This window comes from Neovison vison, chromosome 3, assembly GCF_020171115.1.
Source record: "Neovison vison isolate M4711 chromosome 3, ASM_NN_V1, whole genome shotgun sequence".
Classification (NCBI taxonomy): Eukaryota; Metazoa; Chordata; class Mammalia; order Carnivora; family Mustelidae; genus Neogale; species Neogale vison.
In genome coordinates, this window is record NC_058093.1 from 151,112,655 (window position 1) to 151,137,051 (window position 24,397).

At 41.7% G+C, this 24,397-nt stretch overlaps 1 protein-coding gene across 3 annotated transcripts in view; it reads left to right on the forward strand.

Moving 5' to 3' along the window:
- EPG5 (ectopic P-granules autophagy protein 5 homolog) overlaps positions 1 to 24,397 on the forward strand; it is a 107,280-nt gene that overhangs the window by 15,408 nt on the left and 67,475 nt on the right. For 2 of the 3 annotated variants that reach the window (XM_044243059.1, XM_044243060.1), the window contains exons 4-13: positions 1,026 to 1,162; positions 2,877 to 2,984; positions 3,877 to 3,950; positions 5,861 to 5,966; positions 8,741 to 8,855; positions 9,483 to 9,633; positions 12,830 to 12,985; positions 16,488 to 16,645; positions 17,742 to 17,896; positions 19,750 to 19,890. In XM_044243059.1, the coding sequence (XP_044098994.1) occupies positions 1,026 to 1,162; positions 2,877 to 2,984; positions 3,877 to 3,950; positions 5,861 to 5,966; positions 8,741 to 8,855; positions 9,483 to 9,633; positions 12,830 to 12,985; positions 16,488 to 16,645; positions 17,742 to 17,896; positions 19,750 to 19,890 (1,301 nt within the window). Of the gene's footprint in view, positions 1 to 1,025; positions 1,163 to 2,876; positions 2,985 to 3,876; positions 3,951 to 5,860; positions 5,967 to 8,740; positions 8,856 to 9,482; positions 9,634 to 12,829; positions 12,986 to 16,487; positions 16,646 to 17,741; positions 17,897 to 19,749; positions 19,891 to 24,397 lie in introns of those variants that run through there. The other variant, XM_044243061.1, reaches the window with a different exon arrangement.

The following is a 24,397-nucleotide window of genomic DNA, read 5'->3' on the forward strand; positions in this document are numbered from 1 at the left end:
TCCTGATTTCAGTGAAGCTCATGATTTCAGGGTTGTGAGATCGAGCCCCATGTTGAAGTCTGCATTGGGTGTGGAGCCTGCTTAAGATTCTCTCTCTTCCGGGGCGCCTGGGTGGCTCAGTGGATTAAGCCGCTGCCTTCGGCTCAGGTCATGATCTCAGGGTCCTGGGATCGAGTCCCACATCGGGCTCTCTGCTCAGCGGGTAGCCTGCTTCCCTCTCTCTCTCTCCACCTGCCTCTCTGCCTACTTGTGGTCTCTCTGTCAAATAAATAAATAAAATCTTTAAAAAAAAAAAAAAATTCTCTCTCTTCCTCTCCCACTCTCTCTTAAAAAAAAAAAAAAAAAAAATCCTTCCCCATCATTGTTTTCATAACTAACCAAAGAGCTGGGATTATTAGGTCAGAGATCTGCTGATTTTTAAATTAAAAGTGGATTTTGATGAAGTTAATTTTCCCTTATTTTGTAATACTTCACAAAGTTAAATACTTTTTTGGATTACATATTTAGTAGATACTCAGACTTTTGAGAAAAGTTTTATTTATTTAAGTAGACTCTACACCCAACATTGGACTCAAAAATCCCAAGATCAAGAGTCACATGCTCTTCCAGCTGAGCCAGCCAGGAGCCCCAGAATTCAGATATTTTTGATGCAACTTTTCTTCTTGGATTTTTTTTTTAAAATATTTTATTTATTAAAAAAAAAATGTATTTTATTTATTTATTTATTTGACAGAGAGAGATCACAAGTAGGCAGAGTGGGGTTGGTGGGGGGGAAGCAGGCTCCCCACTGAGCAGAGAGCCCGATGCGGGGCTTGATCCCAGGGCCCTGAGATCATGACCTGAGCTGAAGGCAGAGACTTTAACTCACTGAGCCACCCAGGCGCCCCTCTTCTTGGATTTTTTTTCTGAACTAAATATTTTGAAAAGATTTTATTGATTAATTAATTTATAGATAGAGACACTAAAAATTCTCTCCAAAACTCTGTTTATGTGGGGGCTCATTTAATCCTCTTTTTAATTTATAGCTTGTAAACAGACAGAAAGCTTTCCCTCTGACCTCTGTCAACTTAAGGAGTGTATCAGTGTCTTATTCATGTTCACCAGAAGGGTTAATGAAGATACCCAGTTCCATGATGATATTCTTCTCTGGCTGCAGAAATTGGTAAGGGAACAAATACTTGAAGAATTATGCTTTCTGGAGTTTTCTTCAACAGCTTCTTCAGCTAATTCATTTAATGTATTAATTAGTGACTTTTTTTTTTATTCATGACACATGATAAGTTATACTTATCTAGTGTGTCATTAAGCACAAAGTAGAAGTATTTTTCTTTCTGATACACTTTAAATAATCTCAGGCCTTCAGTTTAGGAAGAAATGGAAATGTGGGAAGCATGCTAAATTAAAGACGGGATACATATTTAGAATACAGGTAGCTGATCTAAAACCATATCATTTATTTGTGTTATCTTACATTTAGTGTTGTGTTCAGTCATACTTAAAGAACTTAAGAGAGAAAGGGCTGGTGTCAGGATTTGGGAAATTTAAGAAAGATGACACATGAAAAAATGTTCATCATCACAGACCATCAGGGAGATTCAAATTAAAACTACATTGAGATATCACCTTACACCAGTTAGAATGGCCAAAATTAGCAAGACAGGAAACAACATGTGTTGGAGGGGATGTGGAGAAAGGGGAACCCTCTTACACTGTTGATGGGAATGCAAGTTGGTGCAGCCACTTTGGAGAACAGTGTGGAGATTCCTCAAGAAATTAAAAATAGAGCTTCCCTATAACCCCGCAATTGCACTACTGGGTATTTACCCCAGAGATACAGATGTAGTGAAAAGAAGGGCCATCTGTACCCCAATGTTTATAGCAGCAATGACCATGATCGCCAAACTGTGGAAAGAACCAAGATGCCCTTCAATGGACGAATGGATAAGGAAGATGTGGTCCATATACACTATGGAGTATTATGCCTCCATCAGAAAGGATGAATACCCAACTTTTGTAGCAACATGGACGGGACTGGAAGAGATTATGCTGAGTGAAATAAGTCAAGCAGAGAGAGTCAATTATCATATGATTTCACTTATTTGTGGAGCATAACAAATAGCATGGAGGACATGGGGAGTTAGAGAGGAGAAGGGAGTTGGGGTAAATTGGAAGGTGAGGTGAACCATGAGAGACTATGGACTCTTAAAAACAATCTGAGGGTTTTGAAGGGGCGGGGGGTGGGAGGTCGGGGTACCAGGTGGTGGGTATTATAAAGGGCACGGATTGCATGGAGCACTGGGTGTGGTGCAAAAATAATGAATACTGTTATGCTGAAAATAAAAAATAAATTAAAAAAAAAAGAAAGATGTTAAGTGTGTTAGAGAAGGAGGCTTGTTTATTTAGCCATGTTTTCAGTGGGGCTACCTTGGGTGCTTCTTTCAGGTTAATATTAGAGTTCTTGCATATGTGGTAAAGTCCCAAGCATACTTATTTGGATTTGAGAATCTGTTGCAAACTCCAGACTAGATTAAACTACTTGGCTTGCATGTATTCCTATGTGGCCAGGAATGTGAGTAAGTTGTATTTTGCCAGATAGTGAAAACTGGGTTTGCAGGAAACTACATATGATGTTTTTATTGTAGTACTCATAGGTTCTTAGGCTTCCGTGTGCATCTGTGGTAGAAACTCAACCTGTTAATAGTATATCTTTGGTTATATACTGTATATATACTATATGTATGTGTGTGTGTGTGTGTGTATACAGTAGATCTCTGGTTCCTCTTCCTGAAAGATTCCTGTATTTAAACATTGGCTAAGTGATTTAGCACATTTTTCTTCTTACTAGATAGTGAAACTGTATGTCCTTCCCTGTGCAGGTGTCAGTGTTACAAAGAGTTGGCTGTCCTGGAGATCACTTCTTCCTTTTAAACCATATTCTCCGATGTCCAGCTGGTGTTAGTAAATGGGCTGTTCCTTTCATCCAGGTATGATGATGGCCTTCTGATTTTGAGTGGGATGAGAGAGATTTTGTTAAACATTTTTTCCTGAAGAAGTTGTTTTTTTCCCTTTAAAAAACTGCTTAAAAATATTGATATTTAAAACAAAATTCTTAAACTATTTTAGTGTATATGTATATGTATTCATGGGAGTTTTTATGCAGAAAATTCTTGGGTCACCCATCATTGATGAAATTAAGATAGAATTGTAGAAGTTCCCCCATCATCTGGCTTGGTAGATTCAGTAGTATGTAGTTCTGTAGAATTTCTGTGCAAGAAGACATACTGGGACTTTTTTTCCTGGTGATATTCAACACAGCTTCTTAAATTAGTCCACCGCAAGCATGGTTGGTATACGCAAAACAGAAACCACGAGCATCTCAAAGTTCTGTAACGCTAGCAGAGATCAGGCCTTTGTGCTCAGTGTTCATATAATCACCTTCAGTGCTGATTATACGGCTCACGGTTTCTCCACTCTGCTGCTTGCGTTTGGGTTATTTTGTTACAGCCGCCACTCAGATGGGTGGAAGCCAAGTGCATGCCAGGGGCAGCTTCTCCATGTGACCTTTTCTTTAGTATTTCCCGCGGTGAGAACTCTGAATCTCTTCAGGTAGGAGGAGGATTTTTGTTTTTGTCCATTATTGTGGTTCATCCTATGTGGGTACAGTTGTTGAAGTCAGCTGCTCTGCTCGCTGTGCTCTGTGAGTCCAGCTCAGTCAGGACTGCCAGGGAACCCACGTGCTCCCACTCTTGGGGATTACGTGCCAGTCCCTTCTTTGTTTTCTTAACTGCTTCCTCTGTCAGAATGCTGGTGAACTGAGATCATGGATACTTGGGTTGTCAGCTTTCTACAGTATGCCTTTTCCTTTTCTGATTTCAGATCAAAGTGTTGAATAACCCATCAGGGGTCTTTCATTTTATGCAGTCCCTTGCCCTGCTAATGTCTCCTGTCAAGTAAGTGCGGAAGAGCTTTATGAAGTAGAAATCGAAATGCTTCTTTCTACCAAAGATTGGCTTCCTAAACTGCCCAGATCCAAAGATCCGCTAAGGGAAGTGTCAGCATTCCAGAATTTAATATTGCAGATTTTCTTTGGGTTGGATACCCTTTTCCCCCCACATGACCCTATTAACTTCTTATGTATAAACAATTAAGCTTTTTTTGGTTCCCTCTTTTTAGTGGATTTGCCTCTCTCGTGTCATATATGTCATTATGAAAGGAGCTGTGGAGAGACAAGAAAGTTATCTTTCCATTAGAAGAAGAGCTGTAGTAGAGAGGGGAAGAGGGCAGAGATCCAAGTGCCCACTTGGGAAGCTGCGATCAGCGTGCTAGCCCCGGGGAGCCCGAAGGGGGGTGGTGGAGCAGTGAGAGAAGATTCTAGATGTATGTATGACTGGGTTGCAAGAATGGGGACAGATCTCATTAAGAGAGAAGAGCAGGCAGGGCACTGTCGGCGGAGAGAAGAGGCTGTGGCCCAGGGTACAGGTAAGGTGGCGGTGCGGAGGATACGTAGGAGATCAGCTTGGCTGGAGCAGAGACTGCATGGGAGACGGTCATACAGTGGAAGAGCTACAGCGACTTGGGTGATAGGAGGTTTTGACATTAAAACAGAAGAATCTAGATTTGATAAAGTCTGGCCTGTAGCAGATCAGGGCTTTTGAATAATTGTAAAAAGCATCCAGGAAAGCTAGGATGGACTGAAGGCAGAAGATGTGCTCCTGCTTAATTGAAGTGCAGTTAGAGACTTCTGGCTCTCCTGGCTCTGGATCCCAACCCCTTATCAAGAGGACATTTAGGGGGAGAAGGCACTGTCTTGTCTAGGTGACCTCGAACAGTGGTATTACCTCCGGCTCTCAGTCCTGGAAAGCCTGTCTGCCCCGGAGCCTGAGTTGGGGTAGTGGTGGTGAGAAAGAGAAGGAGGGGAGCCTAAAGGTTATCTTCGCAGAAAAGGATTAAGTAGCTGATGAAATAAGGACCTGGTGGGATAGGAGTGGTTCCGAGAGAACTCGGTAGCCCTCTGAGCCTGAGTGATTGTGAGGGCATTCATGCCCTATCAGACCGACAGGGACAGAAAGGAGAGCTGTTTTATAAGGAGGCAAGTCTGAGGTCATTGAGGCATACGAGTGGACACACAGGATTGGAGCTCCTTGGGTTGAAAGGGCAGCGGTGTGCTGAAGTCATGGGAGAAAGTTCCTGTAACAGGAAGGAATGGGTGAATTTTTCAGGAGCAGGCTGAAGGGGAAGGAACAGGGCCTGAAAACCATGTTGTAGTCTAAGAGAAGAAATTTCTCTGGTTATACCTGCTTCTCAGGTCTAGCCAACACCTTGTGAAATCTGGCTGGCAGGAATTCTCTCTAGTTCTCTCTGCCTGGATACAAGGGGCTTCTCTAACACGTGGTAGATAGGATTTTGACTTCAAAATGGTTTTGCCTTTAGAGGTACTCTTTTCCCCTAAACAAACTTCTGAATTACCTGCAGAGTATCTTTTTATATTCAGTAAAGCTGATGAGATCAGATACTACATGTTCCTCAAGTCGTGTACTGGCACCAGTTTGTAAGCCTGGCTGGAGGCGAGGTCCCTCAGCAGTCCGTATGTATTGAGGTCCTGGCATGCGGGAGCTGGGCCAGCATTACGGCTTCTCTGCAATTACTTGTCACTACTAATCCAGGATCCTCGAGGTCTGCACACCAAAATTAGGTTTTAGCCGCCTTGAGTTCTCGCCAGTTCTTATTTGTTTAGTAGTTTAAACCATGTGATGATTGGGTGGCCGGCTGACTCTTCTGCAGGCTTGAGTAGATGATCCAGAGTGCATGCGTGCGGGCTGTCTGTGTTCATGTGATTGGCGTGATCTCCCTTGTCCTTCAGAAATCGAGCGGAATTCCTGTGCCATATGAAGCCCAGTGAGCAGAAGCCGTCCTCCTCGGGGCCTGCATCCGGGACGTGGACGCTAGTAGATGAGGGAGGAGAAGAGGTAACTTGTTGTGTCGGCATCATTTTCATTAATCATTGTCGAGCTCCTCTTAAGTGCCATGCATTGTTCTAAGCACTTGTCACATGGTCTCTCCTTGACTTCTGCGACAGCCCCACGAGGGCAGGTACTGGTGTGAGAAAACCGAGGTGTAGGGGGCGAAAGAGTTTTCCCAGCAGGTAACGTGAGTCTGTATAGTAAAGAGCTGGAGCTTATCAAGCTCTTCCTTTAACTCTTACGAATACTTCTTATCCATATCTTCTCATTTGTAAGGTATAAGATGGTTCTTTATTCTTGGTGAGAACTAAGTGATCCAAATCCAATTTCCCAAGATAGTACTCGTTGATTTTTCTTTCTGCTGTACATAGGGTTAGTGTATCTGTCAGAAATTTTCCCTCCAGCCAGTTACCTGCCCACGTGCTTTTTTGTGGTCCACATCCTGATTTGATGTACTGTCAAGGTGGCCAGGGACCAGATTTACTCTGTCTTCTTTTTATTTTTTTTCTAAATAATGTCTTTTTTTTTTTTTTTAAGATTATATTCATTTGACAGAGAGAGATCGTGAGAGAGGGAGCACAAGCAGGGGGAGTGGGAGAAGGAGAAGCAGGCTTCCTGTTGAATGGGGAGCCCCATGCAGGGCTCCATCCCCAGATCTGGGGATCATGACCTGAGCCGAGGACAGATGCCCAATGACTGAGCCACCCAGGTGTCCCAAGACTCCTTCTTTTTATTTTTATTTTTTAAATTTTTGATTTTTTTTTTAAAGATTTTATTTATTTATTTGACAGACCGAGATCACAAGTAGGCAGAGAGGCAGGCAGAGAGAGAGGGAGAGAGACGGAAGCAGGCTCCCCGCTGAGCAGAGAGCCCGATGCGGGGCTCAGTCCCAGGACCCTGGGATCATGACCTGAGCCGAAGGCAGAGGCTTTAACCCGCTGAGCCACCCAGGTGCCCCAAGTCTCCTTCTTTTTATTTTTTTTAAAGATTTTATTTATTTATTTGACACAGAGAGAGAGATCGTAAGTAGGCAGAGCATCAGGCAGAGACAGAGGAGAAACCGACTCCCTGCTGAGCAGAGAGCCCAACTCAGGGCTCGATCCCAGGACCCTGAGATCATGACCTGAGCCGAAGGCAGAGACTTTAACCCACTGAGCCACCCAGGCACCCCAAGACTCCTTCTTTTTAAAAGAAGTTGACAGTTTGCAGCAGACAATTCTCACAATGACAGCCGTGGCAGCCATGGGGATCATATCTGTTTGTTTACCCAAGTGCTCATTCAGGACTGGGGGGCTGCTTTGCACTAATTTTCCTCTTCAGACATCTCTGCTAGAGACTCAGCAGTCACCTTGAAGAGAGTTTCTCAGAAACTGGTGCTTTAAATTGTATTTAAAGATTATGGTGAAATGCACCCCCCCCCCCCACGAGAGTGTTACCCTCTGAGAGAGAAGTCTTTTCTCTGGAAGGTTTCCTTTACTTCCAGAGACAGGTGATGGCTGGGGACCCTGCAGTGGTGCCTGGCCCCTGGCTAGTCCTTACTGACTGTTGAGTGAATTCAAGAACCTGGCGAGTAGGTGAGAATGTTGAGAGTTCTGTTGACTCAGAAGGCTGCAGGAAGGAAAGTGCTCTCAGTTTTTCACATTAGTAGTTCCTTGATACTGGCTCTATATTAGAACCAACTGGGCAGGGCGCCTGGGTGGCTCAATCATTGGGAGTCTGCCTTCGGCTCAAGTCATGATCAGAGGTCCTGGGATCGAGCCCCGCATCCGACTCCCTCTTCAGCGGGAAGCCTGCTTTTCCCTCTCCCACTCACCCTGCTTGTGTTCCCTCTCTTGCTATCTCTCTCTGTCAAATAAATAAATAAAAATCTTAAAAAAAAAAAAAAAAAAAAAAAAAGGAACAAACAGGGGGCAACTTAGAAATCTTGCCCAGGCCCACACCCAGACATCCAGATGTGTAAAAGCCTCCCAGGTGATTCTGATGTAGAACCAGAGTTGAGAGCTACTGCTCTAAGTAGAGTTTCTGAGGCTTGTCTGTAAGCCATTTAGGACTGAAAATGGGGCAGGGGTGGGGGGGAGGGGAAGAGTGGCTTGGGAGGTTATCAGTGAATGCATTAGTCCCTTGTTGAAATTGAGGTGATATATTCTTCAGGATGTCTGGATCTTTTTACAGCATTCCCTTTTGAATGTAGCATATTTTAGGACACAAATCAACTTGTTTTCTAAGATGACTTTAGTGCTCGGTATTAAACAAAAAACCCTAAAGGTTTCCCCTATATAATCTATATGTATGGCCTGTTATTCTCTCTTGCTTTAGCAGCACTAACTGGCAACAGAGCTTCAGTAGCTGTAGCAAATGCAGATTACTTTGCCATAAGGCAGTATATACTACAGTAGGCCTTGATTTGCAACAGACTTGTAGCTAAAGTAACTTGGCCTGAATATGTGGTTCTTAAATTCATGTTGTCAAAGCACTGAGCTTTTATAGTAAGATTTTCCACTCTTGAGGAATTTTTTATTTAATCTTCTTTGGAATGGACATTTAATGAGGGCAGTTTCAGCCATGGAAGAATGGGTATGACCCAGATGCACATATAATTGTGCTTGCGATTTCGGGGGATTTACAGCTCATCTGTGGAGCTGATAGTAGGAGGAGAAGTCCACGAAGACACATGGACCACGACGTAAGACTTGTATCTGTGATAATTTAGCTCTTGTAACTCTAGACCCTGGTGTGTTCTGATCCAATCAGCTGACATGATTTTGCATCTTTCCCCTTAGGATGAAGATCCTGAGACCAGTTGGCTTCTCCTTAATGAGGATGACTTGGTTATCCTTTTATCCCAGTTTCCGTTCCATGAACTCTTTCAGCATCTTCTTGGGTTTAAAGCAAAAGGTAGACTGATTTCTTTTGTCGTGTGGTAAATGGGATTGTGGCAAGCTCATTCCAGGAGCTCAGCATCCAGCCTTCCAACTTGGGCAGGTTCCTGATCCAGGTTCCTGGGTGCCTGGCCATGCTGTGCAGACATGGTTGCATCATATCTCAGTGCGGTTTCCTTCCTTTCTCTTGTGTTTGTAATTTCCCACCTAGAGCTGAGATGCAGAAAGGTCAGCTGGCTTGCACATTGCCCAGCTTTTCTATTTTTAAGATTGTATTTATTTATTTGGGGGGCAGGAGCAGGTAGGAGGGAGGGGCAGAGGGAGAAGCACACTCTCCACTGAGCAGGGAGCCCAATGTGGGGCTTGATCCCAGGACCCAGAGACCATGACCCAAACAGAAGGCAGATGCTTTAACCGAGTGAGCCATGCAGGTACCCCCTACATCTCCAGCTTTAATATATTGCTTTCATTTTACACTTTGTCTCAGGTTCCCCATGTCATGTTGACAGAGAAGCCAGAGCAATGGCATTGTTGAGTTTTCTCGCCTTTGGCTTTGTTTCCTCACTGAGGTGTTTACATCTGTGTCCTTCATTGTTTTTTGATAGTAATTGTAATTCCTCCCTTTTCTCCAATTATCTTCTAGGTGATTATTCACCTGAAACAACAAGACCTCAAGAGATGATGAAAATTTTTGCCTTTGCTAACTCACTAGTGGAGCTTCTGGCTGTGGGGTTAGAAACCTTTAACAGGGCACGCTACAGGCAGTTTGTGAAGCGAATTGGTTATATGATCAGGTAATATTGCTGTTGCTACATCTATTTCTGTTTGCCTTTGCCTGGGTCAGGCATACATACTGTGTGAAATTGAGATGATGGACATCTCAGTGTAGATTCGGGTCTGATTTATCATTAAAGTAAGAATTTTTTTTACCATCTAGCAGATGGGAAGTCTATAAATGCTTCCAGTCAGAATATTTGGTTAATTATTTCAAATTTAACTGGTTTGTTAGGTAATTGTTCTTGGAGTCAAGGTTGAACTTGGCCAGAGAAACTCAACTCAGTCATGGAAAATGAAGCCTCTCTGTAGCCTCTTTCCTTTTCCTTTGCTCTCTGTGTTCTTCCACCTCCTCACTTTTACCTGGGAATTGTCACTTAGCTGCGGGAGGATTGGCAGTAGCTCTTTCATGTCATTGTTTTCCTTTTACCTCTCTTATTTATTCTTATTCTGATTTTCTGTTAAATGCCATTTAAAGAAAGTTGCAAAGACTTCTGTCATTGGCCCCTGCTTTGAACTGAGGAAAGCATTATCATTTATTTGATTGAAAAATGGGTTTATGCTTTTATGATCAAGTATGAACAAATTTTGATAACATGTACTGCTTTTTATTGAATTAATTTTGTATCCTCTTTTCTGCAGTATTAATTTTTCTGTCTTTACTGTCATTCCCTATAGCACATCAGTATGCTGTTGTTTATTCCAACTTCCCTTCCCTCCAAAAAAGCCTCTAAAACCTCTCCCCCTCCTCAGTGATGTTTCCCAAACAAAATTGATTATAATTATTTGTCTATTTATTTATTTATTTCCATGTGCTTTGTAAAGCCAGGTAAATGGTTGTAGGATGCCCTGCAAGGCTGTGACTTTGAAGGTCTTTAAAAGCCTTTAGTAGAGGGTATTGAAAACAAGAGACAGTGGAAGGAAGGATGATTGGTGACTTGGAGAGTAATTTCTTTAAATCTAAAAAGCCCATATACTCATTATTAGAAGTTCAGACGTTCATTTTCTGATTGAGCTCGGTGGGTAAGGTAAAGCCTGTCCTTTTGTTCATTTATGTGATGTAGGATTGAGTGCCCACTACATGCCAGTGATATACCTTCTCTCTTTTTTTTTTTGTTTTGTTTTGTTTTACCTTCTCGTTTTATTCTCCCAATAACTCTGTAGGAAAGACATTGTTATTCCTGCTTTAAGGTCGGTATTCATTCTATATTTCTGTGTAAATACTTACAGTTGATTATTATAGTGAATTATGACCTTTCTTTGTCTTCATCTGCTTATTTTTCTTTGTATCTATTGCACATTCTTTTCACACCTTCCAGTTGTAGAACTGTTTTCTACAAGGTCCCTTTCTTCAGGTCATCTATTGGTTCCAGGTTTTTCCCTCCATTCTTGCTTGAATTCTCCACAGTCAGGCTCTCCCCACACCCCACCCCTGAACCCCCTAGACAGCTCTTAAGAATGAAGAGTATTAATGAACTTTGTTCTACTGAGCCAGTGGCCAGTTCTGAGTCTTCTCCCTTACATTTCTCTCATAGTTAACATAGCTTTCTCCGAGTTGCTCACTTTCTCCTTTAAACATTTTCTTTGGGGTGTCTGGGTGGCTCAGTGGGTAAAGCCTCTGCCTTTGGCTCAGGTCATGATCTCAGGGTCCTGGGGTTGAGCTCCGCATCGGGCTCTTTGCTCAGCAGGGAGCCTGCTTACCCCTCTCTCTCTGCCTGCCTCTCTGCCTACTTGTGATCGCTCTCTCTCTCAAATAAATAAATAAAATCTTTAAAAAGAAAACAAACATTTTCTTTGCTTGGTTTCCAGGATCCCATATTTTGGTTTCTCCTCCATTTCCCTAGCTTCTCATTTTCTGCCTTCTTGGTTGTTTCACCCTCACTCTCAAACTTCTTGATGTTGGACTGCCCCAGGACTCAGTTCCTGGACCTCTTCTCTCCATCGAAACTTGCTCTTCAGACTTCATCCATTCTCATGTCTTTAAATGTCATCAAAGTACTACGACGGTTCTCAGAGTTCTATTTCTAGCTCCTGCCTCTCTCTTAAGCCTGTAAGCGCAGCTGCCAACTCCGCACCTCCCCTTGGATGACTCACAGACATTGTAATTTAATACACCCAATGGACCTTCCCCCTTCCACCTCCCAAGCTGCTCCTCCTTGCCCTTTCTGTCTTCAGTAAGTGGCAACTTTATTCTTCTGGTTGCTCAGGCTAGAATACTTGGTGTCATCTCCATCTTTTTATACCCCACATCCAGTGTGACAGCCGATTCTGTCATCTCTACCTTCAAAACACTGTCATTAAATCTAAGATGCCACCAGTTCTGAAGATGCATTTCGTGTGCCTCTAAGAAAAAATGCTACAGAAGTATGGCACGTTATCAGTTTAGCACACATTCCAATTTGCAGGGATTATAGTGTGAAAGATGCGCATCCTTTTAAACTAATGAAACCTGCGGTTTTCAGAATCCAGCCGCTTCTCCCCAAGTTCACTGCTACCACCCTAGTTCATTCTCACATATTTCTCCCGAATTGCAATTATTATTGTTATTAGCCTCCTGACTCGTCTTCCTGCTTTTACCCTTGCTCTGCCCTTGGCTTATTCACGCAACAGCCAGTGTTCCCCATAAGTGGTGAGTCAGGAGCTCATGTCACTCGTCTGCTCCCAGTTTCGGTCCGAATAAAAGCCAAAGGGTTCGCAGCGGCCTGGTCTCCTGTCACTTTTCTGATTTCGTCTCCAGCCAGTCTCCCGCCCACTTACCTTGCTTTCACACACTGGCTGCCTTGCTGTACCTCCAACATCCTGAATATGCCTTGGAGCCCTCTCACTGGTTGTTCCTTCTACCCGGATGCTCTTCCCTTAGATACCCCTGTCTTTACTCACACGTCTTCTTCGGTGAGGCCTTTCCTGCTCCCAGCCAACCCCCTTACTCTGGCCAACTCCAGAGAAACTTTAGTCCCCTCTCCTACTTATTTTCATCGTCACTTATGACCATTGGACAGATTATACTTTTCCCTTTACTTTGTTGTCTATTTGCCTCTGCTAAATGTAAGCTGCGTGAGGGTGGGGTTTGCCCTCCCGCTGACTGTGTTTAGAGCCTTGAAGGTAGCAGCTGTTCCATGATATGTACTGGGCAAATTAGTGCTTCCAATGTAATATGAAGGTGCCAGGATTGAGTACAAGAATGAAAAGTGCCGTATTGCCTTTCCTCCTGCTCAGGATGACCCTTGGTTATGTGAGCGACCATTGGGCACAGTTTGTGAGCCACAGCCGAGGCTTGGGTTTGGCCCAGCAGCCCTACTCCATGGAGAAACTACAGGTTGAATTTGATGAACTGTTTCTGAGAGCTGTCCTGCATGTGCTGAAAGCCAAAAGGTAAGACATGTGATGATGATTGTTGAGAAATGGCTCCCTGGCTCGCGAGGAAGATTGGTGCGAAAGTCATCGACTACAGTTAGATCTCTTACAATAATGTCTGAGTACATTTCATCTGTTTCTTATCTTGGGCAAATTCATTGTCTTTAAGTTTCCTTATCTGTCATGGTGGACTGAAATGCTCTTTTTAAGATTTTTTTTTTCAATCTTAAAATAACCCGATTTTGATACCTCAGTGGTGTCATCCCTCAACTTTCGGGGAAGCCTTGAACAAGGTGTGAATTCTCTTTCCCACCCATCTCAGTGCCTAAGTGAGTCAGGGCAGGTGCTCAGTGCACAGCACAAATGATTTGCCCATTTTATTGTTCAAGTTGTCTTACCGTGAGGTTTCTCTTGGGTTCTGGGCCCCTGTGCTTGGCTGTGTAAATGCTGTCTTCTGGTCATGTTGACTTTGTTGCTGCTTTTAGCCCGGGATACACTTGAGGGAGGGGCAGGGGCACAGTGGTGACTGTCTTCCCTGAGCATCTGTCCAAGTGTAGGAGCAAGTTCTGCCAAGCGTTGTGCCCTCTGCTGGGAGATGTTTGCTGGCCTCCAGTCCACACATGAGCTGCCAGCTCTTCCCCAGCTTTGCCTTCTTCTGAGTTGTCTGTGCTCCATCTTGCCATGATCTCTAACTTCAGCCCATACTCATTGTGTGTTGTGTAGTGGCTTTGAGTCTTGCCTGCTATTTACTAGCACCTTGGGCCAGTCACCTAGTCTTTGTCTTCTCACTTTCCTCATTTATAAAATGGAGATGATGGTAATGATTCTGCCTGTTCCATCGACCTCATGGATATGTGCCCAGGATGAAATGCAGTAGTATATGGAAATACTTTTTAAATCATGAAGGACCTTTTGGATGTAGGTGGTGGTGGTTCTTTGTGGCTTCAGATGAAGAATAGAGTAACTGCTCACTTACAGAAATATTAGAACCCCTTGACTAAGTCTTAAGCACTTTTAGGCACTCAGAAGGCATGGATATAAGATATATAGAACTTGGGCTTAGGTATTTATCTTTACTTGTTACTCATTCTATATTGTCTTTAAATTTGGTGGTCTCATCAGGTTTATCAGATCCTGTGCAGAATCCTGCTGGGGGTCAGGAGTAGTCTCCACTGTCTGATCTGTCACTTGTCCTTGTGGCCACTTAGCTGAGATGGAAAGCTCTCACCATAGTTACCAATTCCTAGAGTTGGAGCTGTGAACTCTTCTCCTATAGCATTATACGTGTAATTCACAAAGGCAGTCCTGTCATTTTAAACTTTAAAATATTGAGAACTGTTGTTTTTGAGTTTATTTTAGGAAAGAGATTACACAAGAATCAGATATTTAAAGCCCTGATGACATTTAAATGTATTTGGCTTTCTAGTAGAAATTTCTGACAGTGGTTATCCCCCAACCCAAAGCAAAACAAAATCAAAGGACAGCAAAAACCTAAGCCAGACTTACTGCATAGCTGCCATATGGGAGATTTCATGGCCTGAAATAACACAGTCTCATGACATTACTTTTAAGGCCTCTCCAAATTCCTCTTATTGTTTTGGGATAAGTTATACAAGAGAGTCAGGTCCTATGTGAGGTGCTAGGATAATTATTTAATAAGACAGAAGCTTGGCCCAACTGAACTTAACAGTTTCTTCAACCTTTGCTCAGGAGTCTAGCTACTGCTTTTCAGAATCTAGGTCAGTGGTGGTTTGGGCCACTGGTAACGTGGTGATGGCACCTAGATGTGGGTCTGGCTTATACTATTTAATTTCTTCTTCTTTTTCTCTCAGTAAGCTTTGTTTGTTTGTAATTGGTTAATTTGTAGGTTTGTCCAAAATATAGCAACAGTTTTGAGTGCTTCCCTGTTTTTAAAAAGATTTTTTTGAGATAAAATTCATATAACCCAATTTTAATGAGCATTTACTGGGAGTGCTGATTATTTGCAAGATACTGGTTTAGGTAGGGGATAATTTGAATATAAGGCTCTAGGTTACATTTAAGTTTATTCAAAGATGAACAAAACCTGGTTTCTACTCTCAAATTGTTGTGGTTTGTATGTGTATGTAAATTACAGCAACTTGAGGCATTTCTCACTGTGTTGTTTGAGGAGCCCTTGAGTCTGGGTCACCCAGGATGACTAGAATCTGAAAATTCTTGGGCCAGAGCTGTGACCTACAAAATCAGGATCTGTGTAGGCAGGCCTTGGAATCTGCATTTTCCACAAAGTCTCCTGGTTTTTTTGTTGTCGTTGTTTGTTTTTGTGTGTATGTGTGAGTAAAGCAATTGAAGTTTATTAAGTGAACATACAGAAAAAGCTTTCAAGAGTGAGAGGGGTCCCTGCAGGATTGCCACTGAGGGCCTTTATAGTTGGTCTTTTCTAGAAAGCTAACCAGGGAACTTACGTTCTTTTTAACATCTCTATTGATACCAACATTGGGCAAGGACTAGTGATAACACCTTCAATGGTTTACTTCCTTTTTAGGGTCTGGTTATTCTTTGTTGGTCATAGGTGATTATCATAAAAAAGACACCCACCCCACAGGCCTAGGGCAGGTGGTCGGGTTTGTTCCATTATGCCTGGTTTCCCCACGCCTGCACATTTTTGGGATTTCTGTGAGCCTGATCACATAGCCCCCTATTTATCTCTCCCTGCCTAGCCCTGCCTGTCCTTTACTCATTTCTCTTCGCTAGAATAGTCTCTCTGTGATTTTTCTGCTCGGTCTGGTGTAAGAACCACCCATAAAGGGTATGATATTGCCAAAGTCAGGTATGGATGGAGTTCTGTAATAGTGCTGAGGAGGAAATCAGAGGAGGGCTTCATAGTTGGAGGGATGGCAGCTTGGAGGTACGAGATTCTCACTGGGCTCATCCAGGAATGGTCTCATACTCTGCACGCAGCGAGGCCTCTGGTTAGAAACATAGGTCTGAGCTGTATAGTGGAAGCCTTTGAACGTGGGGCTGAGGAGTGTGAATTTCATTCAGTGATGAGTGGAGAGGCCCTGCAGGGTTTTTGATTCTCCTCCCTCTCATTGCACATGTGTCTGTGTGCATACTCGTATCCGCATGTAGACTCAGACACATACATCCTTATCTAAGCTCCTGTCACCCAGGCCTTAAAAAGATCTTTGGCTCAAAACACAGCTCTGCCTCCTATTACCCTTCCTGAGCCTTAGGAGCCTTACGGGTAAAGTGGGGGAGAGTATCACTAGTAATACTTGCCTTGGTTTTTGTGAGGACAGAGTGAGATGATCTGTATGGCAGCGTGATTAGAACAGGGCCTGACACAGACGAAGTTCCTGTGCGAGTCTTGCTGTTACTGTTACCTGTCCTTGAGGTGTCGGTGGCCGAAGGATGTTAGAAAAATTGCTGTGTTGTGATTTAAGAACTTTTTTTTTTCCTACCAGAGCAGGTCTGCCTGCTTTCTCAGTGTGGTGAAGTTGACTGATAAATGAAACTGTTCCTACTCTTTAAAACGCAGACTTGGCATTTGGCTGTTTATGTCGGAAATGCCCTTTGGGACGCTGTCGGTCCAGATGCTCTGGAAGCTCTTCTACCTCATGCACCAGGTGGAGAGTGGGAACCTGGAGAAGCTCTGCGTCGCTCTCCCGCCTGCTGAGTGCAAGAAGCAGCTCCAAGGTACAGTCTGGCCAGAGGGTGCCGTGCAGCTCTTTCCACCCTGTGTGCCTTCATGGCTTTATTCCTTTTTTTTTTAGAAGGACTAAGAGAACATTTTACTCTGTATACTCATATGTAATAATTTTGAAATTTGAAAGACTGCTTTATTGCTTTGACATATTAGAATGATAATTCTAGTTTTCATTATTCTTGAAATGCTCTGGGTAGTAATTTGGTATGATCCCAGCTTGGGGATGAGAAATGAAAATTGGGTTGTAAATGCCCCCATGGAGTTATTTTGAAAACATGGGACATTTGATGGACTACCTTTGATTTCTGAAATGTGTAAACACCTGGAAAGAAGTGTAGGCTTATTGCCTTCTTATTTTGCAAATTCCATCAGGGGAATGTATTTTTTAAAGAGACTTTTTTTCAATCTTTCCCCTGTTATCTTTGCCTTTGTAGCATCTGTTTTCTGTCATGGATCCCAAAACTCTAGTGCCCCCTAGTGACAAAATAGTGTGTTGCGTACATTGCATCCTCGGAGAAGTTGGTAGAATGAACACACTGTATACTGTTTATCACATTTAGCAGTATTGCAGTCATGGTTGTGACTAATTTCTTGCCCCAGATTTTCATTTATAAGAAAATCTCTTTTGTTTGGAATGAATGCTTTGTTTTCACTGAGTGCTTTGCTAGTCCTAGCAGTTCTCATTAGTAAGGTCGTCATCATTCATTTGGCGGACAGTTAACTAAGTTGTTTCAGATGTGTCTTTGAAGGTGTCTCACCTGGTGACAAAACCCACCACTAGTCACTAGTGTCATTTAATCTTCAACAACCTTTTAAGGCAGATGGAGAAACTGAGGCTTGGGGGTGTTAAGTGTTATCTTTGAGGCCACATTATATGTAGAGTTGGAATTTCATGTGGTCTCTGCCTTTTCCCCGGAAGCCTGTAGAAATCCATTCTGGAACAAAGAATCTTTTCTAAATATTATAAATATATTAAAATTTATTTCTAAATATCTTCTAATTTTATACCTCCTTTCTCTCTGGGAGAGTGATTAAAAGTGTTATCTCTTCATTCTTTGTTCTAATTTTCTTGCCCTGAATTTGCAGACCCAGAACACTTTGTGAACTTTGAGAAGTGTCTTTCTTCCATGAATAGCTCAGAAGAGATTTGCCTTCTGACTACATTTGCTCAGATGGCTCAGGCCAGAAGAACCAATGTGGATGAAGACTTCATAAAAATTATTGTTCTGGAGATATATGAGGTTAGAATATTAAGTTTTAGAAGTCAGCTAAAAAATGTTTTCTTTGGGATTGTTTTCTTTGGGATGTTTTGATTCTTTTGGGATTGCTTTACAAAAAAAAAATGTGACTAACTTGTACTGAGTATGGAAGGAGGTAGAAAATCAAACGAATATCATGTTGCTATAAGGAGTATTGAAAATACAAATCCTGCTCATTCCACTTCCCCTTACTCTCTTGACATTTGATGGGTGAGTTTCAGTGAGGAATAGACCATCTGGCACAGCCTGACACTTGCAGTTTTAACAGTGTCTGCTGCTGCTCTGCCCCACAACACTGCCAGTAACACGGAGGCCTGGTTTCGGAGCCAGTTTATTTATTTGTAAAAAGATTTTATTTATTTATTTAGTGTGTAAGTGGGGGGAGGGGCAGAGGGTGAGGGAATGAGGATATCAAGAGACACCCCGGTGAGCTCGGAGCCCGACACAGGGCTCGATCCCACAGTCCGGAGATCATGACCTGAGCTGAAATCAAGAGTCAGGCGCATAACCAGCTGAGCCACGCAGGCGCCCCTGCTGAGCCAGTTTATATGAAATGGTGGAAAGAATACTGACGCTCACGAAGAAGAGGTGCGCTTGTTTTAACTCTGCTAGCAGTTGCCCATCTCACAGCTGAAAAGGTGCCTTCCCACTCTGGGCTCAGCTTCCTCAGCTATAAAATGACGAGGTGGGATGAGATCCTTGCCTTCTTCCACTAAGCCAACACTAAGGGAGGAAGAGAGTAGACTCTGGACCCTGAGTGTCTAGAGGCATAACCCATATATTTAAAAAGATGTGTATTTTCCATTTAGGGTGTCATTTATTTGTTTATTTTCATTAAAAAGTATTTCTCCCAAACTATTCAAGTAAATTTGAAGTCAGATTATGTTTGAAGAAGATTATCTGAGTTTATTACTTTCTCCCCAGTACCCTGGTTTGAGAATGATACCACTGGATGATCCAAAGTTCTTTTGCAGGATCAAATACTAGGCTATTCAAACACTAGGCTATTGTACTTTGTACTTAGCGTGAAGTTAAGGCCTAAATCAGTCTGGCATGCCAGACTATCTTCATGATACGAGAATATTGCAGGGGGTTGGGGAAAGACAGATTTCATATACAGTAAGTGGTGTTCTCAAGGTCTTTTGTGAAAGTAACATTTGTGTTTTTGAGTGTTTCAAGGATGTTGGCCAGTACTTAGAGTAAAAATTACATTGTGTATTACATTCTGATTCTTCTTGTGTGTTTGTGTGTGTGTGTACATGTGTGAAATTGAGGCAGCACTTAATCTTACTGAGATGCACTCTCACCTTTTTGTTATTTTTTTGTTCTATTCTCTTGTATTTTTTAAAAAATCTGCTTGCCATTGACATCAATGGATTGCAGCCTGTACTTTGGAATATGTTGTTCAAGAGGCATTGGTGAACATTGCTATTTTAGAAGCTCTTTTCAGTGGGGATCTTATTTTGTAGGAGAAAATAGGTATTTCTATGAAATGCATTCTGATTTTTATCATTTTAGCAGTTTTAAAGAAGTTTTTACACCAAAGGGTATAACACCAAAGGTATTTATAGCTACAGACAGACTTTGGGATGTATTTACTATGTGGGGCAGTTGGAGTTGTTGTTTTATAGTTGCTTCCCTGCCCCTTCTGACTCCTAGCCTCAGGATAGACGGTTTGCCCTCTGAAGGTCTGACATCTTCTTGAACATAGTGTGACCTGAGGCTTAGTGTGAGATTCTTTCTCGTTTGCTTGAAGACATCCTAAATGAAGTATGGAACTGTGTTTTGACTGACAATTGACTGAAAGTACCATTTCCACCTCCTCCCGCCTTTAGGTATCTTACGTCACCCTGTCCACCAGGGAGACTTTTTCAAAGGTTGGTCGAGAGCTCTTAGGGGCCATCACAGCTGTTCACCCTGAGATAATATCTATCCTTTTGGATCGAGTTCAAGACACCATTGACCAGGTGGGAATGGTAAGAGCAACGATTTTGTTTGTTTTGCTTTTTTTGTTTTGTTAAATCCTACACTCAAGGAGCAATGAGAAAAATAGGTTGTTGGGAATGTCTGAGTCACAGGCACGGCAGGGTGAAGAGAGCATGTGCTGTGTCCCGGGTTCTGCCACTCACCAGGCCTGCTTGGGGTTAGCGGCTTTGTACAAAAAGTCTGTAACCTCCCTAACAGGTCTTTCTTCTAACTGTAGTCTGTAGTTAATAACCGTTTGCATTTCAGAGTTTGTTTGGCTGTCATAATTTTTATGTTTTATACTTGGAAGAAGACAACCCTGATTAGGAAGAAAGGCCCTATTTACATCAGCCAAAAGCAAAATTAAAAGTGGTGATTTAGGCTGATTTCTGTCATTTGTCACAGCCCCTTTTGTAATCTTTGTCCATGTTAAAAACAGCTGTGTTGTGGTATAATTCATATGCCATACAATTAATCTGCTTAAAGCTTGTAAGCCAGTGGCTTTTGGTACTCACAGAGTTGTGCAGCCACCACCACTCTCAATTTTAGAACATTTTCATCACCTCAGAAAGAAACCACAAGGTCTTTAATCTTACATTCGGTCTCTCCCTTCCTGGCAGCCTAAGCCATCACTAATGTGCCTTTTGTCTCTAGATTTGACTCTTCTGGACATTTTATTTAATTTTATTTTTATTTTTAAAAAAGATTATTTATTTATTCGACAGAGAGATAGAGAGGGAACACAAGCAGGGGGAGTGGGAGAGGGAGAAGCAGGCTTCCCGCTGAGCAGAGAGCCCAAAGCGGGGCTTGATCCCAGGACCCTGGGATCATGACCTGAGCAAAAGACAGATGCTTAATGACTTAGCCACCCAGGCGCCTCTCTTCTGAACATATTATATAAACAGAGTTATATGGTATGTGGTCTGTGACTGGCTGCTTTTACTTAGCGTAATGTTTTTCGGGTTCATCCGTGTTATAGCATGAGTCAGTGCTCTCTGCCTTTTGATGGCCAAATAATATTCCATTGTAGGCATGTGCCATTTTTAAAAACATGCACTTAATGAAGATCTTCATCATCATCTGTAGGCTGTAATGTGTGAGTTTTTCTAATGGCAGGGAGTCACGTATTATAACTTGAAGAAGAATATTTAAAGCACTTTTCTGTATGATATTTGCAAAGGGCCCTTCTGTCTTGTAGTCACTGCATTATTCTGTATGATAGATGACTGATAACTGTCATTGCTTTATCACATTCAAAAGTGGGCAAATTCCAGTGAAAGACTGGTTCATGAGACACATTTTTTTCTAAATGAGGATATATGACATACCATGCTTTCCTTGGAAGAGTACACGGTACTTTTTTTTACATTAAAAAATTTAATGGTGGTAAATTATATGCAACATAAAATATACCATTTTAGCCCTTTTTAAGTTCAGAGACCTTAAGTACATTCACATTGTTTTGCTGCCTACCGTCCCCATCATCCATCTGTAGAACTGTTTTCATCTTGCAAAACTGGAACTCAGTGCCAATTAAACAGGCAGTCTCCTTTCCCTCCATCCTCCTCCCTCCAGCCCTGGCAGCCAACATTCTACTTTCTCTATGAGTTTGACTGGTCTGGGTACCTCATATAAGTGAAACCATCCAGTATTTCTCCTTTTGTGACTAGCTTACTTTATTTAACATATTGTGGTCAGTGTTTATGCATGTCATAGCATGTGTCAGAATTTCCTTCCTTTTTAAGCCAGAATAATATTCTATTGTAAGTATGGACAACATTTTGTTTGTCTGTTCATCTCTTGATGGGCACTCAGATTGCTTCTTCCTTTTGGCTGCTGTGAATAATGTTGCTACAAATAGGAGAATACAGCTCTCTCTTTGAGATCATGCTTTCCATTCTTTTGGGGATATGCCCAGAAGTAGAATTGCTGGAACATAGGGTAATTCTGTTTCTCAATTTTTTTTTTTTAAAAGATTTTATTTATTTATTTATTTATTTATTTGACAGAGAGAAATCACAAGTAGGCAGAGAGGCAGGCAGAGAGAGAGAGAGGAGGAAGCAGGCTCCCTGCCGAGCAGAGAGCCCAATGCGGGACTCGATCCCAGGACCCTGAGATCATGACCTGAGCCGAAGGCAGCGGCTTAACCCACTGAGCCACCCAGGCGCCCAATTCTGTTTATCAATTTTTGAGGCACCACCATACTGTTTTCCATGCGGCAGTAGTAGTTTTTAAGGAAAGCATTGTAGCCCACTGTGATAGGCTTATGTTGAGATGAAAGGCTTTTTATGTGCAACATACAGGAGCATGTTTTTGGTTGTTCAGTTTTGAGTGATTATCTAATGGGATGAGTCCCAAAGAAATATACATGGGGGAGGTGTCACAAGATTCTTCCCATTTGATTGAGCTCATTACTATTTTCTCTTAAGTGTTTTTCTGGTTTTGAGTACACTTAAATTTTAAATTCAGTCATAATACTTCAAGTAGTAAACTGTGCCCAGAGGTATATTTAACTGTAAAAATTGGGACCATTAGGTTTTTAGAGCACATCTTGTTAAAGATGCCTCCACTCTGTTTATACCTGTAGTTTTGCGCTCTGTGAATTTGCTGACATTTTTGGAGGAACTTGTTCAAACCCTCTATACTTTTAGATGAATAGGATAGCTTTGAAGATTTTTGTTGTCACCTTGGGATAATCAGGAATCAGATCTAGCCCCAGACACTGGGAATGATCTCTGGGTTCTAAACTGTTCTAGTTTTCACATGTTGAACCATTACTGTTCCCTGGCATAAAAGCCACTGAATCATGGTGTATTATTCTTGATATATGTTGATAGATTCAGTTTGATATTTTTTTTTGTTGAGGATTTTTACATGTATATTTATGAGGGTATTGATCTCTAGTTTTATTGTTACGTCTTCATTAGGTTTTGATTTTAGGGTCATGTTGGCCTCATCATGTGAGTTGGGAAGCATTCCTTCTTCTGTTTCTTTTAAGAGTTTTTTAAGATTGCTGTTTATTCTAACTTGACTGTTTGATGGAGTTAACAATGAAATCATCTCGCCTTAGAGTTTTCTTTGTAGAAAACCCTTTGATAACAATTTGCATTTTTTAAACACAGAGCTGTTCAGATTTTTATTTTTCCTTAGTCAGTTTTGGTAGGTTTTTTTTTTTTTTAAATGATTTTATTTGTTTATTTGAGAGAGAGAGAGAGAGAGAGAGGGCATAAGAGGAGAGGGGTCAGCGGGAGAAGCAGACAGGGAGTCTGATGTGGGACTTGATCCCAGGACTACAGGATCATGACCTGAGCTGAAGTCAGTCGCTTAACCAACTGAGCTAGCCAGGCGCCCCGGTAGGTTATGTTTTTAAAGGCATTTTCCAATTTCATCTAACTAGTTGAATTTATTGGCATAGAGTTTTTGGTAATATTCCCTTGTTAACGTTTTAATGTCCCTAGGTCTTTCATGATAGTCACACTTTGATTCTTAGTGGACAGATACATGCTAAACCATAATTTTATCTAGCTGGGATAGATGTTTTTCTGGACAGATTTCATTGCTGTACTAACTATTCTAGAACCATTATTTTGCCCTTTCTTTGAGATTCTCATGGGGTAAAGTAGGATTTTTCCATCTTTAAAATTATTATTTTACCATTTTATTGAGAATATTCAAGACGCTTATTAACAAGTCCTCATGAAAATTTAACAGTGAGTGCACACATACACACAAAGGAAAGATTTCATTAAAATTGATTCTTTCTACTGTTCTTTCACATTTTGTTTTGCCTCTCATTGGGAGCAGTGCAGAAACCTGAAAAATACTAGTATGTATGTATGTTCTAGATCTGTGTTATCTGATACAGCAGCCACTAGGTACATGTAACTATAGAGTCCTTAAAAGATGGCTAGTCCAAATTGAGGTGTCCTGTAAGTATAAACTACTCACTAGGTTTCAAAGACTTCATAGGAACAAAAGTATGTAACCTGTCTCAATAGTTTTGTGTAATGATTATATGTCGATAACGTACTGGGTGTATGGGATTAAATGAAATATATTATTAAAATTAATTTTACTTGTTTAACTCTTAAAAATGTAGCTGTTAGAAAAATTAAAATTACATATTGACTTGCATTATGCTTCCATTGGCTAACACTGTTCTAGACATTATAAAATGAATTGCTCTTCTGATCAGTCCACCTTAAAGCAAACTATTGAGTGAACCCAGATTTATCTTAATTTGCACACATGGATATGTTGTTCACAAAGTTGATGCTACAGACTTTTTGTAAACAGGTTTTAAAAACTTTTTATTACAGAATCTTTCAGATCCCTATAAAAGAGACAATAGGGTAATGGATCCCTTTGTACCCATCATCCAGCTTCAACAATTACCAACTCTTGGTCGATCTTATTTCCTCTTCACCTCCATGGAGTCCTTTTCCTCCTCCCCAGATTGCTTGGAAGCTCACAGAAATATCTTTTTAAATGTCACAGAAGAAATAATTATTTTTTTTA